This window comes from Wyeomyia smithii, chromosome 2, assembly GCF_029784165.1.
Source record: "Wyeomyia smithii strain HCP4-BCI-WySm-NY-G18 chromosome 2, ASM2978416v1, whole genome shotgun sequence".
NCBI lineage: Eukaryota > Metazoa > Arthropoda > Insecta > Diptera > Culicidae > Wyeomyia > Wyeomyia smithii.
Genome location: NC_073695.1, coordinates 123,121,969 through 123,138,384, shown reverse-complemented (window position 1 = coordinate 123,138,384; position 16,416 = coordinate 123,121,969). Strand labels below are relative to the sequence as shown.

General features: G+C 36.0%; 1 protein-coding gene across 10 annotated transcripts in view; it reads left to right on the top strand.

The window, feature by feature from the left end:
• The window catches only part of LOC129725787 (G-protein coupled receptor dmsr-1-like), a 37,620-nt gene extending 22,987 nt beyond the window's left edge, over positions 1 to 14,633 (top strand). For all 10 annotated transcript variants that reach the window (XM_055682000.1, XM_055681996.1, XM_055681997.1 and 7 more), the window contains 3 exons: positions 11,462 to 12,387; positions 12,884 to 13,265; positions 13,495 to 14,633. In XM_055682000.1, the coding sequence (XP_055537975.1) occupies positions 11,462 to 12,387; positions 12,884 to 13,092 (1,135 nt within the window). In that variant the 3' untranslated portion in view covers positions 13,093 to 13,265; positions 13,495 to 14,633. The remainder of the gene's footprint in view (positions 1 to 11,461; positions 12,388 to 12,883; positions 13,266 to 13,494) is intronic.
• Positions 14,634 to 16,416: the final 1,783 nt, after the last annotated feature.

Sequence of the window (16,416 nt, the reverse complement as noted above, 5' to 3'; positions counted from 1 at the left end):
TTATCTACCGAAATCATCTGACAGTAACAGATTAGAACATAGAAGTGATAAAAAATGTGTAACTCAACCAGCAGTGCTAAGAAAGAAGTTTTAGTGCTTTGGTGTTTCACGAGAATGAAAAATCGCACAAATGATTATCTCGGTTTTTAAAGTTTGAATCAAATATTGTTCAATTAACACCTGATAACATTGCTGGATATGCTGCTTTTTTAAAGAATACTGCAAGGCTTTTCATGTGTAAAAGAAGTAATCATCTTCCTACACATTTCAGGCACCGTAACGTAAATTGCATAGAGGGAGAAACGTTATGTATTGAAGGGTGGTTGGAGTGCTCCTTACCACTGTAAGAGAGAAAACGCCCACTCAATAAATTGCAGGAGTCTTATTAGCTACTAATAGGTATGGCAAGTCATTTATTGCAGTGATTTATATTTTACGTGCGTTCATATGATTATACCAGAATGAAAAATGGCCAACAAATTGTTGTCTGGTGCTGGTGCTGTTATTAGCTGAAAGGTTGCTAAATGAATTGATTTTGTTTATTCTACGCGAGAAAAAATATCCAGAACATTAAACATTAGTTCGTCTTACAAACATTCTTATTAAAATATTTACAGTAAGGTATTTTTTTACGCGAGAGATGCGTTCCAAATTTTATGGGCTCGCGTAAAAAATTTTTTTTTGAATTGCAAATTTAACGGAGAAAACCGTCCTTAAATGTTTGACCCAAGTTTGAATATGATAGTGGTCAATTTGGAGACCAAAATGCAAGATTTTAAATTATGATACCAAAAATTGTGATTTTTTCATAAAACTGATATATGATCACTCGTGGCTTAAAACGGGAAACGTGATTGATATGAGGTCAATATTTTTTACCGTTTTTGAGTAATGGAAGAAAGTAACCCGCGTAAAAATACCATGTTAAAAAGACCTTGTAATAAAATTTCACTTACAGAACGATATGAAACTTGAAAACGCAATCTCGTATTGTAAAACTAGCAGAGAAACATGAACATAATAACCATAAGTAATTTTGCTGCTTACTGTGAAAAATTCACTGTATACCCTAAAAAATTATTTTGGCCTACCCAATATAGCAAAGATGACTAGAATAAGATACCTGACTCTTGCAGAATTCATCGGACATGATTGTCGCTGCGCGTGAGCAAAGGTCGAACTAATTTATACACTGTTAGTATGATGTATACTTGACGTCAAAATCAACTGACGACAAGGCCAAGACATGACTGCTGAAAGGTGGAACAATTTTTTCAGTATTCATGTGGAAACTGTACGATGCTGCCATCCAAAAAATGATAATAATGTGTACGAATGTTTAGTTCTCAAACATGAAACTTTCCGGAAGAATCAAGAATTATCGGCGCATCATTTAAAATTAAGCGTACCATCAGAACTTCCTGATAACAGCTATGAGTACGCACTACAGCCAAGTTGTGCACTCTTGCCGAGGTTAATAAAGCAAAAAATTGGGTGCCCGGTAAACCTGACCATATGCACAATGTTTCTAAAACCTGGCTTGCGACATATCAAACTTTAAGTTTTGGTAGAATTAGACCTGAAAATAAATATAACCTTTCAATATAAACCCCCACTCTGACTGTTAATTTCACACTTTTCTTTCGTACTTTGAAACTAAGAAGAATATATTATTTGTTGTCGAAGCGGGTCTTTAATAAATTCCACTTCGAAACCAAAGAACAATTGGAAATAAAGAATGTTTTACTACTTTATATATAAAAATTCTTTTTTGCAGCACATGTCACAACTCAACACAGTTTTATTTGTTATCAAAACTAAATAAAGCAAAAAATTGGGTGCCCGGTAAACCTGACCATATGCACAATGTTTCTAAAACCTGGCTTGCGACATATCAAACTTTAAGTTTTGGTAGAATTAGACCTGAAAATAAATATAACCTTTCAATATAAACCCCCACTCTGACTGTTAATTTCACACTTTTCTTTCGTACTTTGAAGTGCAAAAACATAGCAATAGCGAAGCAACGCAAAGCTTCGGTGCTACATTCCGATTCGGAACTTGACCTTCTGTTTGTTATACACAGACTTCGCAGCCAACTGTTTAGGGTACAGGACAATTGCGGGGCTAACGCTACAATCCTACTGACACTAACAGTCTTTCCCGAGCCGAGACTCGAATCTACGACGACTGGCTTGTTAGGCCAGCATCGTACCTCGAGACCATCTGGGAGAAAATAGCATTAAGTGCATAAAATGACAATATCATTAATCTGCATGTTATCTTAAGCGTCGAACTGACCAAACTGCTACACCTTTTTCATATACAACCTTAAACAGCTCAACGATCGATGACGGACTATGCACGATAAATCGGTTTTGCTCATAGTGACAATTTTATAAGAATTTAAGTCATCAGATGGCAGCACTAACCGTCGGAAAACGGTCGTGTTCGGAATGTATGAAAAATATTGGAAGTTAGGTATCCTGTTCTAGTTATCTTCGATAATAGTTTACAATAATTTAATATCATGGTATTTATAGATTTTTTTCTTATATGTGCAAATATATGAAGAAAGAAAACGTTTCCACACCGAATGACCTAATGTCCAATTTCTTGTAGTTCCGATTTGAATCAAACTTTGTACATGGTATAGTAAATAGAGTAGTGGGATCTTATAAAATTTTGTAGAAAATATAAACTGTGAAAGAGAATTAAACAGATAAATTCCAAATGACCTCCATGTTTTGAACAACAAAAAAAGGTTATTTTAGTTTTATTTTTATGTGTTCAAACTTGCAATTATGAGAAAAAACATTTTAGTAAGATTTATCTTGAGCAGTAAGAGTTAGAACATTTACCAAATACCAATTCTATCCCAAAAATTATGGTTTTTAAATGTAGTTAAATGATTTTTGAGATATATTCATTTCAAATTATAATGCTCAGAGTGTTCAATTTTTGTGTTGCATCTTTTTCAAGATATTTCAAATTTGAATAATTTTATCAATTTGAATCTATTCCAAATATTAACAAAAAATACTCCCTGTTTTATTTTTTCTAGATTCTTCAGCATCAACCATAAGTTCGTCAAAATGTGTGATCAGTATAACAAAGAAGCATCAATGTGTGACAAAACGTGTCTAAGGAAAAAGGGAGGGGGGGGGGGGGTAGCTCTGATTCAATTTGATCCAAATTTGCTTAACGTGCTAAATAGATAATATTTTGATTTTCATTATCTGCATCGTAATACTTTTTTTATGATACGGATAGGCTTACAGAACTACGCTTTTCCTTCATACCTATATAATCATTATGAATGTGTGTTAGGCGTTTCATCTGTATATGTTTTCGATGGCAGGAAGAAAAGCCTGCCAAGATAGGGATTATATTCTGGAGAAATTGCTGTTTTTTTTTTCTTTGTGCATGATTGATGTATTAAGACAAAGTGAGCTTAATTGATCAACTCAGTGGATGTAAAATAGCATCCAGTGTCGCAAAACATTCGTTTTCATCCCGAAAGAAGCAGGATGCCGCTAAGTTGCGAGTAATGTATTTTTTAATAATGGCTAGCTGGAAATACATATTATACTCAGATATCATATTGCCAGCTTGTGTACTTTGGCTGTAAACATTTCCCCAAAGATATAAAATAATCGGGAACTATTAGATTTTTGGGTTTCCCTTCTGCTTCTAGATCGTTATGTAGAACCAATTCTGATCATTAAACGCTATTGAAAATTAGGGTCAACATTTAATCAAATCCAGATAATTTTCGGATTCAAAACATTCCAGATGAGCTTTGGATTGGAAACCCTTATATCTTGTGATTTGTATTTGTATTTGTATCCTTTTGAAAGGTTATTCCTACTATGTATCAAATTGAATCAGTCCGTTATTTGTTTTGCATGTTTTGAAAAATTGTATATAAATAAATCGTTCAACTCAAACCAATGTAAGGGTATGTGGTGGGACCCACATCATCATTAAAAAAATAATATACAATAGACGTAATAAGCGTTAGTCAATCGATGGTAAGGAACTGAAACGGCCTGAAACCTTGAGGTTTTCGCTGTGCAAGCCAACCGCTGACCCGAAGGCACACGACTACGCTATTGATTTGCTGAGATTGCTCAAATAGAGAGCGTTTCTATGTCAAATGACCTATAGTCTAAATTCAACAATTGAGTAGTTTTGAAAAGAAGGAAACATTTTATTCGACCATTTTTGATCTGCCGGAAACTTTTCACAGATGTTTATATGGGTGATATTACCATTTTGGAATTACGCTCAATTTTTGAAAAAGGTTTATATCTGTAGATAATAACTTTGTCTTTCCGAATAAATACACCGCAAAAAAAAATTAAGAAAAATGAAATAAAAATTAGCTATATCTAAAGTCACCAGACGGTTAAAGTCCCAACGCGGGACAGCAATACAATTCTGCGACGAGCGTGGGGGGGGGGGGGTTGTTTGGGTTGATATTCTCGAAATGGTCAAAAACTCACATGAATAGTTTAAAATTTAACCAGTTTTAATTTAACAAATTTTACTACATATCAAAATTATATGTATCAAACATATTTTTTCCGCATTGTGTACTTTGCGTAGGAGTGATACATTGTTATTCACATTTTTACTAAATACTTCGCATGTTTCCTCAAAATTTAACCTAAGCTGTAACATTGCTTTCACTTTCAGTGTTTCAACACTCAATTTCATTTTTTCAGTCGTCCAAATTTGTTCACCACTGAAAAAACTCGTTCGGTTATACCGTGCTGGATCGAAACCCGTACAGTATCGAAATCCGTACACCTTGATGTTTCTCTTCAGTTTTAAGCATTATAAAAGTGAAAATTCATATGATAGTTACCTGTACATATCCGTTGAGATGTTGGCCTTCTGTTAAATTAAACTATGCGCCAGTAGGCCATGAAATAAAAATATTAAAAATGAAAAATCAATCGTATATCGGTTTCAGTTGTCATTTCGTTGTATCGTTAGAGAATTTACTAAGGAAACGTTCTTCAGATAAAAACGATTATCAAGTGGGATATAAGTGTTTTACTCTGTGAATCTTTTTAAAATTGATGGAAAAGGTAAGTCTTTGTCATTTTCGACCTGTATATTGTATAATAAATAGTGTAAGTTGTATTTATTCAACAAAAACTCTGCCGTACGGATTTTGATTCTTTTTATTTGCTTGAATCGAAATCCGTACAGCGTGTGTATCATGCATATATTGTTGAACTTTCTTCTTGTTTTCAGCATATAATGGAAGAAAACAAGTATAAATATACGGCAAACAATTTTAAACGAGCTGTGACTGAGGTGCGCAAGGGAAAGTCGTACCGGGAAGCTTCGAGAGGTTCCGGCGTTCCGGTTACTACGAAACGCTACGAAAATTGCACTATTTCAGCTGATATCAAAAATTAGAAAACCGTGTGAAACTTTAGGAGCCAGTTGATCCTCAAAATATACTTATTCGGTAATTTAAAGATAAATTATAAATAAAAGATGTTCATTTTTGTACTTCTTCATCTATAGGGAGTTTGATTTATTGTTGTATGGACTTTGATCCAGTCTATATCGCGTGTGTGCGGATTTCGATTCAAAAGTGTACGGGTTTTGATTCAGACAAAAAACTGTGTACGGATTTCGATTCAAAACATGTTCTATTTAAACATGATTTTTTCGAGTTTCGGAGTGATTTCAATCATTTTGCTGGAAAATAGTGATAAAATATAAATAGACCTATAACTAAACATGTCAGTTTAAAGCAATATGTGATTTCTTGATTTTATATTGACCATCGAAGATTATCATGTGCTTAGGTGTACGGATTTCGATCCAGCACGGTAGCATTAGTGCCTGGCAAACACAACGCGCATTGGGTCGTTTAGCTATTCACGGATTTCCGATTTATATATATCATCTGAAAGAATGTAATTTTCTGAGCAAAACGTGATTTTTCAAAACTTTATATCATTATCCTTCGATTTTTAAATGAAGAGTTAAAATTCGCTCCAAATCGCTACAATGACAGTTGGTATATGGGCGAACTGTCATTGTAGCAATTTCGAGCAGTTTTAAATCATGATTTAAAAAGCGAAGGACAACGATAGAAAAAATTTTTAAATCACGTTTTACTCTTACTTACTTACTTACTTACTTACTTAGATGGCTGTACGTCCTAAGACATGGCCTGCATAACGTGGTTCCGCCAATTCACTCGGTCCATGGCTGCCTGCCTCCAGTTCCGCGGGCACCCGGTACTCTGCAGATCGTGCTCCATCTGGTCCACCCATCTCGCTTGTTGCGCCCCTCGCCTTCTCGTTCCCGGCGGATTTGAAGCGAACACCAATTTTGCAGGGTAGCTATCCGGCATTCTAGCTACATGCCCTGCCCAGCGTATCCTTCCAGCTTTAGCCACTTTCTGAATACTGGGTTCACCGTAGAGGCGCGCAAGCTCGTGGTTCATCCTACGCCTCCACACTCCGTTCTCCTGCACACCGCCAAAGATGGTTCTTAGCACTCGACGTTCAAAAACTCCGAGTGCTCGCAAGTCCTCCTTGGGCATTGTCCACGTCTCATGCCCGTAGAGAACGACAGGTCTTATTAGCGTTTTGTACAGGATACACTTGGTGCGAAGACTCAGATTATGCGACCGTAGTTTTTTATGGAGCCCATAGTAGGCACTTCCACTGATAATACGTCTCCTTATCTCCCGGTGGTATCGTTATTCTCAGTTACCAGAGAGCCGAGGTACACAAACTCGTCAACCACCTCGAACTCATCCCCGTCGATTGTTATCGTATTGCCTAGGCGTGCCCTGTCGTGCTCGGACCCACCTGCAAGCATATACTTAGTTTTTGACGTATTAATCTTCAGTCCGATCCTATCCGCTTCACGTTTCAGTCGGATATACTGGTCTGCCACCGTCTCAAATTTTCTGCCGACAATATCCACGTCATCCGCAAAGCAAATAAATTGACCAGATCTGTTGAAAATCGTGGCCCGCATGTCAAACCCCGCTCGTCTCATAACACCCTCTAGCGCGACGTTAAACAATAAGCAGGAGAGTCCATCACCTTGTCGGAGCCCCCTGTGAGACTCGAATGGGTCCGACGTTCCACCCGAAATTCTCACACAACACTTCACATCCTCCATCGTAGCCTTAATCAGTCTTGTCAGCTTCCCCGGGAAGCCGGTTTCGTCTAGAATTTTCCATAGCTCTCGTCGGTTTATTGAATCGTATGCGGCTTTAAAATCGACGAAAAGATGGTGTGTAGGGACTCTAAACTCACGGCACTTTTGGAGGATCTGCCGCAGTGTAAAGATTTGGTCAGTTGTAGACCGTCCTTCCAATAACCCCTTCTTTCCACTCCTCCGGTAGCTGTTCTGTTTTACTCAAAAAATGCAGATCTTTAAGATGATTTAACAAACTGATATAGCTAAACAACCCAACTCTACTATTTTTTTTAATTACTAAACGGAATATTATTACTTTCAAAATACTTGAAAAGTTCTACCCATTTCTCTTCGACTTCAACTTTACTATCGTTCCAACTTATAATTTTTTCTTCATTCGCAAATTTTTTCGCGTATGATACCTCGTCGAATAAATCTGCTTCTTGCTTGTCCGCATCTGCTGATCCATGCGAAATAATAAATTTGCTAATACATACACGCAAAAGTTCAAGCTTTAATCATCCAATGTGTTCTTTCAATTCGCACAAAATTTGCTCTGACTTCGCACAACCAATGCGTGATACGCATAACGCAAAAGTTGTACAAGAAATACATTGACAGAGATCAAAATCAGAATATGTATCATATACACAAAAATCGTTATGTCTCGGTAACCTTCGGCTTCGGGCGAACGATCAGTTTCGAGGCGCTCAAAAAAGCGTTCTTTACTTTCGCGAGCCGGTGCGTATCAACGGCTCGTGCATCCCTAAAAATCGTCAGCAACCGAAACAGCCTTGTTGCCGCGGAAGTTATTGAAGCTGGTGCCAGTAACGCAGAACCGAATGCATGTGAATGAAACCAGAGTCATAATTAAACGCAAAATGTTTTGGACTAATCTCATGTTTTTGTTTATTGTTAATGATTGAATGATGTTTTCAAATGACCTGATTCATGAAAGTGAATCGATCAGACAATAATTTCTTCAATGGAGTCAGTACCCAACTTATCAGTATTGATTGCTGGTTGCACTGTTTTAACGATGCCAACCTTCTGAACATCAGCTGATGCTTTATAAGTGTAGTGGTTTGGAGCTGCGCAATACATTCAAAATACGCTAGAGCATCAAATGCGTTATGCCCAACGCACATGCGTTGTACTGGTTCCAATTTTAATCAGTAAATGCGCTAATTTCGCTCATAAATGATCTGGTTACGCAAACTGCAACTTTTGCTTAACTTGTATTCCACGCTTGTAATTAAAATATCTTATTACAGAAGGAAACAGTTTTGTACGGAGTGATGACATTCTTTGCAATAGCTTCCGTTCACGTGCGTCCACAGTAATTTTGGTTCGAAGAGAAAACGAACAAGCTTCGACGTACAATCCATAGATCTAAACGACTGGCTACACATGATCGTATGATAGGTGAAGACAACCTCAGCATGAGCAAGCTCCTGTTTTTTTGTACCAAAATCTGCTTTCCGAACAAAACTATTAAGTTTCATGAAGTTGCAGCTGCTTCTAGCGCACGCTTATGTTTATGCGTCGATAAATGCCTATTGATGTCAGTTCTACCTCCAGATCCAATGAAAAACTCATTGTTACAAATTTAACAGCACACATTTCCAGTAACGTTCGCCGTTTTAAGAAAAGGGGCCGTTCTTAAACCACGTGGTCATAAAGAGGGGGCGGGGGGGTTTGTCAAAAGACCATGAAAGAACACCCACGGGGGTGGGGGGTTAACGAAATGACCACGTGGTCTTTTTTCCTGCTTTATAATTCATTGTTGCCACCAAGTCAAGAATAAAGCTTTTGCATTTTAGAAATATAGAATGTACTAGAAGTTTATTAATGAAAATGTAAAAAATTTAAGCGAATTTTTAGCACATGACAAATGAAAAGACTACGTGGTTAAGGTCGCAAAGGGGGGGGGGGGTATGTAAAGTGATCAAAATATGACCACGTGGTTTAGGAACGGCCCCAAAGGAAATTCATGGCTCAGATCATCAGTGAGCATACATTTAATTAAAATTAAATTAAAAGTATAATTATTAAAATTTTATAAGATTACTTGGCACTAAGAATATAATTTTCTTAAATGTTTATGTTTTATATTCATAAAAAAAGATTTTTTCCACTGAAATTAATACTGCTTCAGATCACATTCGGAATATTTTATCACATAACTTCTTCGACAAACACAAGTTATTAAAATTGCAACAAATATTAAATTTCGTTCACTTCCTTCCACTACTTAATGAATGTGTACATTGGAAGCATCGAAAGGCCGGGTAGCAGGGATGCCACATTTTGACCTGCATGTAAAATTTGATAAAATATTCATGACTATATGCATGAAATTTATAGTTTTCATGAAAAATCTGTATAAATCTGTGTGTTTTTATAAAAATCTGTTTATATAAATTTTTGCAGAGCAATTGTTCAAATTTTGTTTTTTGGCATCCCTGTCGAGTAGCTCGTTTCTTCCACTGAATAGTTTTCTTTCGCCTTTACGTTTTTTTGATGCCGGTGTTATAGACATGAAGAAGTACATGTCAAATTTGTACACGGTTGGCAGCGAAACCACATTAATGAGTAGAATTATACTTGTTAGTGAGGCGCACTCCCCCAGTAAAAATATTTGACTTTTGGTGTTTCAATTTTATTGGAAACGCGGGACATTTCAAAGGCGTGCGGGACATTTCGCGGGACGGATTTTTAAGCGGGACATTTCGTTGAAACGCGGGACAAAAATTCAAAATGGCGCCATTGTTGCCCCTTAAGTTGAAATATGATCAAACTCGGGGAAATTTATTTTCGCATTAAACTTCATCAAAAAATCATACATAGAAGCCAAGGCAAAAAAATTGTTGCACTATGTTATTTGTTTAAATGTAAAGTGGTCAGATAGTTAGAGCTCAAATGTCGGACACCAATTTTGTTAAGTGATGAGGGGGGGGGGGCTGTCTTAGGTTCATAGTTCTCTTCGGAATGGTCAAAAATTACACGTACATAGTACGTGGTAACATGGTAATAACTTGTATGGGCAAAATTTGACCTTTACATTTCATTTAGCAGTAAGGTTCAGTAATTTTGTATTCTTGAACAATGTTCTCAAATGAAAGTTCAGCTCAATGATGCCTCAAAGCGGTCAGCTTTTACTTCTTTTAATTATTTAGTTCATGTCATGTAAAATTCTCACAATAGATCAACGCTTCTGGTCGCAGTGAGGAAGTCCATACGATGAGTCTTCTATACGATTATCAATCCTAAGGGAGTAGTTAGTACTCTTAAATGACATGTTAGATTATCTGTTCCTTTCACCTTGAAGGTATATCAAAGTCCAGCCTAGATTCCATCCAGTTTTCGTTTTCTACAGGCGGAATAATTTCAAAATCTTTCTCCATACTCAGATGTCCAAAAAGATCACCTTATAATTGGCTCTCAGTCCTTTTAACTCTACAGCTCTCTTTTCAGCTTCCATATGTAATGGAAGCAAATTAAGAATGGCATCTGAGGCCTTCCATGGCGTGCTTAGCATACTCTTATTAGGGACATGCATACTACATTTTTCAAGTTTTCTTGAACTGTTTGGTGTTTGGAGTTTTCTGGCTGGTGTATCCTCACTTCATTTGCAAACATTATTTACGGAGCCACTTCATCTAACAAGTGACAAGTACAGTGATTTGTATAGCCATTTTTATTATCAAATGTTGTTCGCTTTCCCACGACTCAAATTGCTCAATACTTCGTGGTGAATATTACACACTGCATTTAATCGAGTGAAACTTGTTGAACAAAACATTATTGTTTTTTTCTTTGTGGAGCATTGAAAATTTACCATTTAACGTTGCAGATGTCAAATTGTGACGACGTAAGCAGTTTCGCTAATCAAATCTAAAATGTGCGGAATCAGCAACTCGCCTATTAAAAATTAACGTGGCTAATTAGCGATTTAGCGGAATGGTGCAAAATACTTTTTTTGTAATCTATGAGGTGGAAAAACTAACCAATTTTCGAACATTCTAGTGAAAATAGCTAAAATACAAATATGTAGCGCAATCATCACTGCTCGTAATTATATTCTGAATATCTGTTAATGTTCGGGAAATGAGTGATTGGAAAACTATCATACAACAAACGTTTCCTGAACCGTATTCAAATGAATCATGCTTGCTTTTAGATCAGATCAATTTTCAGAGATAACATTTCTTCGTACCCTTTTACACATTCAGTATAAGCTTTCATAACATATACTCATGTTTTCCAGCTATTCAAACATTCACGGAACCGTGTGTATTCTGGTGTGCACTTTCGGAAGTATCGCGAACATTTTAAACATAGTGGTCCTTACGAGACGAGAAATGCGCTCCCCTACGAACGCTATTTTAACGGGATTGGCAATCGCAGATTTGCTGGTCATGCTAGACTACTTACCTTATGCAATCTACATGAGTCCGTACACTAAATTTTCACGCGAAGAACGCCTCACCTACAGTTGGAGCTGGTACGTGATTTTTCATTCAATTTTCGCACAGGTGTGTCACACAATTTCAATCTGGCTGACTGTGACGTTGGCAGTTTGGCGATACATTGCCGTAGCCTACCCGCAGAAAAATCGCATTTGGTGCGGTATGACGAACACGCTAATTGCAATCACTAGCTCTTACATTATCTGTCCATTGCTTGGCATTCCGCTGTATCTTTCGTTCAGTATAAAATCCCATGTGGAGCAGTTAGACAGTAGCGGGAATCCTTACAAGATGAGTAACAATGGACTAGTTAGAAATGTTACACTCTACCGAACGCTACCATCCGAATTGGCAGAAAAGCATCCAGTATTATTGAATATCAATTTTTGGATATATAGCGTGGTGATAAAACTGATACCGTGCATAGCATTAACAATATTGAGCTTACGTCTGATAGCTGCCCTACTGGAAGCAAAACACAGAAGAAAACAGTTAACGGGAAACTCCAACGGCATGAGGCAAATCGTCGACGGACGAGTAGTTGATCTGCAACAGAAGAAAAGCGGTAAAAACATAGATAAAGAAAGGCAAACAGACCGAACCACACGAATGTTACTGGCTGTGCTTTTACTGTTCCTTATCACAGAATTCCCGCAGGGAATTCTCGGATTACTCAGCGCACTGTTGGGAAAGCACTTTTTCTACAATTGCTATCTGAAACTAGGTAAGTGTGATGTGCTACAGGATACGGTTATGCAATCGAATTTCCCACGATACCACTCACAGTACGTTGTAGCATTAGCCAATGAAAGCGTGTGTCAACATAGTTTGTCATTCATAATATTTTTATGCTTATAACTATACTCGACAGATATGATCACTGAATCTCTGAATCTACTGTACGAGTCGATTTGAAATCATTGTCGTTGTTTAGCAAGAAATAATAGTAAAGTAGTAAATAGTAAGTAAAATAAAACAACAAAAAAGTCAACGTTGTATTACCTGTGATTCGAATCAGTAAGCAAGTTATTAAATTTATTTCAAGCTGAGTTGATCCGTACTTAAAAATTAATATGTATCCAGTTTTGTGTTCTAACTAAAAACAAGGCATAGAAAAACATAAAACTAATACTACAGACATAGAAAACTCAGTTTATTGGCAATGTTAATAGAATGAAAGCTGAAATAGAGTAACATTTTTACTGTATCTCATTACACAGGTGACCTCATGGATGTACTGGCCTTGATCAATTCCGCTATAAATTTCATCCTTTACTGCTCCATGAGTAGACAGTTCAGAAATACATTTAATTATTTATTCCGTCCAAAATGTCTTGATAAGTGGCTGCCAATTCCACAAACCGACGAAAGTGCACCGACGGAACGGCGTAATCAGGATGCAGCAACAACTCAAATCACTCAAATTTAGCAATCCATGGAACATCCCGAGTTCTGTTATTGCTGCTCGAATCTATCCTCGTGGGTTTTCAGATGCATCCCTTGCAATAGGTGTCGCACAGTGACATAATGTGAGATGCTTTAGTGATGTTACATGATAATATGATGAAAGATAGAACACAAGTCTCAGCTTCAGTTTCAGAAGTAAGTATGTCTTCAAAATCATGTTATTATCAACATCATCAGGGTAGCAAAGTTAACATTAAAACCATATCAATATAAAAACATATCATTACTGTTAAAACTCATTTTCTTCGAACCGAGTTGGTTTTATTAATATTACAAATAAATGTTTTTAAAAGTAAAACTTTATATCTGAAAATTGGAACTATGTTTGAAAAAATGGAAATTAATTCTAATGTTCTCTTTTCAGGTTGACAACCAGCAAACCAGTAAAGTAGCATTGAAAAAAGAAATAACTGATGTTCATACTACCAAGCGAAGAAATAACTGATGAATATCTACCTCTGTATTATATTGCTGCATTTCGACTACTAAATTGTTCGTGGCAGTAGATAAGCGTGTACGTTAACTTTTGTTGGACGATCTTATTGAGAAACACGAATTCCTCACTCTTAGGGGATACGTCAGTGCAACCATGTTCCGGTGAATTTGAGTCATAAACACCATCTAACGTTTTGTAATTTTCTTATTACAGTATTGATAATATACAAACAGAAAAAACATTTGAATATTTTTATCGATTCTGTTATGAATACTATCGATTGAACATCATTTCTTCTAAGAAATATATATCTAAAAACAACACTGTTAAGGTTAAATCAATGCGATTTGTGGCACTAAGGACATGGTGCCAGATAAAAACGGCGCTTGAGTTTATTATTTTATCGTTATATTAAAATTACTTTTATTTTGCCTTATGAATTATAATTGTTTCAATCATCAGATGATAAATTATTTGGTTTAGTATATCGATCCTACGATACCTAATCTAAAAAAAGGTATGAGAATGACAAATTGCTTTGAAGAAACTTGTAAGTGCTTATAGTCTAATAAGGACTGTGTTGCACAGAGTATATTTTTCGTACTAATTTCTAAGTACTTTCTTGGAAAATATGGAAAATCTCCGGCAAGGTTTGAAACTTTTTATATTATCTAAGAAAGTGTTCAAGGTATTGATATATATTATTTTGTGCTACACAATTTTTATCAGATTCTCCAGAGAAATTTGTGCCTTACATTGCATTCTTCTAGTTGAAACCGAATTTATTACTAAGTTAAGGTTAAAAATTACCATTTCTGTTCAGCCACAAGTAGGACAAATAGGCGATAATTGTGATATTGAGGGCTTCTTCTTCTGCTTCAGCCGACTCCTTCAACGGAATAGAGATTTAATCTAGAAATTTCTTCTCCATTAATCATTCAATTGTGATAACCATAGCCAAGATCACCTTACTTGTATATAAGAAATACATTAACTCAAAGTTAAATGATATAAATACGTTGAGGAAACACTTTTCTTGTCTATACCTATTGTAACCTATTGTTCAAATAAAATGGTTGTGAGATAATATCAAAATGTATTTAAAAGTTCTCGTGATCGTTTTGATTTGACTGTGAAATATTGCTTTTATGTATCCAGTGTCTTCAGCAGGTTTATTCCATAAAACAAGACCTTACTTTTGACGTTTTTGGTTTTATAATCAATCCCCGTAACAGTTAAACAGAAAAATTTTTTTTTCTAATTTTCAAAGTACCAAATTACATTTTTCAGAAAAGTTGTAGAAAAATATTAAAAAAAAATGAATCGCTGAACATTGCAACCTACTATCTGTACTTTGGACATGACAAAATTGAGTTTTTTGAGGAACACCTCTCAAAATAAGTTTTTTTTCATATTTTTTTCTGTAATCGTCAACAATTCAACAATTCAAGATGTTCTTAGATTTCATTCATTTTGCTAAGCCTCGCAACTTTGTAGAATATATTGCTTTGGTTTTTTCATTTGTTGACAAGATATTTCTAGTTTTTCGTTGAAAATACACTAAGGTAGCTTTTTACGCGGCTTTTTACCGCGGCTTTTTTAACTCGGATTCCGGAATTTCCCGGAATTCGGTTCCGCTTCACTCGGATTGCAGAATCAACGCAGGTTTTTTTACGGGGATTCCGCAATTTACGCGGTTTTTTTACGCGGCACGTATCGCCCGCGTAAAAAGCGACTTTAGTGTAGTTAGCATCCCAAAATTACAATTTTCCGCATTTTGGAGGACACATAGCTAACTTCTAAAACAAATGGTGTAAGAATGAAAGAAACTCGTTGGAAACTGATTAAGTTTTATAAATGACATTTTACTGTCTTGTACCGGAACGGACAAGAAAAAAATAAATTGCGCTATGCTTATCAAAGAAAGTGGTCGTGCGTAGCAAAAATAACACTACGTTATGCGAGCGACATACAGGCTATACCATGTGCAGTGCGGCCTTTGTAAATACCGATATTCTGTTGTGTTTTTTTTTCGTAGAGGCCAAACAGTATTTGCATTTATATTACTATAATATAATAGCAGAGGAAAGCTTATCGGAGTCGATACAGTGTATGCGTTCATAGGAGTGAAGAAATTGCAAGAAAAAATACTTATTGTGTCACTCAAACTAAAATTATATTAATTAATTTATTATGTAATAGGACACTAGAAATTATTTTGTCCTATTAAACAAATTGAATGTAAACTTTTCATTTCAAAAGTATTTTTATTTCTGGAAGCATAAAAAACAAAAAATCATCATGGTATGGTAAACTCTAGTGGCGGACGTAGTTAAAAAAAGGTTGTTATCGAATAATTAATGGTATACCTCCTTTCAGATCTCATTTTGTTCTCTAATGGGCACACAAGAAGGTATTTACGCGTTACAACAACGAAGAGCGTTTCCACGAAGCGAAGAACTTATATTTTAACCACTGGTGATCGCTGCCGGCAAAGAGGTTGTGAAGCCAAAGGGGGGAGAAGTAATGTTTTTTAGATCTTGGTAATTTATTTTTTTAAATACCACTAGGTATGTGTGAGGCCTTTTCAACCTTTCAACCTTTTTGCAAATTAGGATCCAAACAAGAGCGAAATAAGACTTATTCTGTCCGAAACACAGCGACGAATTACAAAATCAAAAGAATGTTCTATATAAATGTTAATAATCCCTGAAACTCGTTTAAGAGGCCGCGGAGTTTTTGTTTCGTAAATGAAATGTTGGGAAAATGTTGGGAATCACTTCACTAGATGTCTTTCAACCCGTTTTATATTGCTGTTCACAACAGAAATAACACAGATAAAGCCGTTGC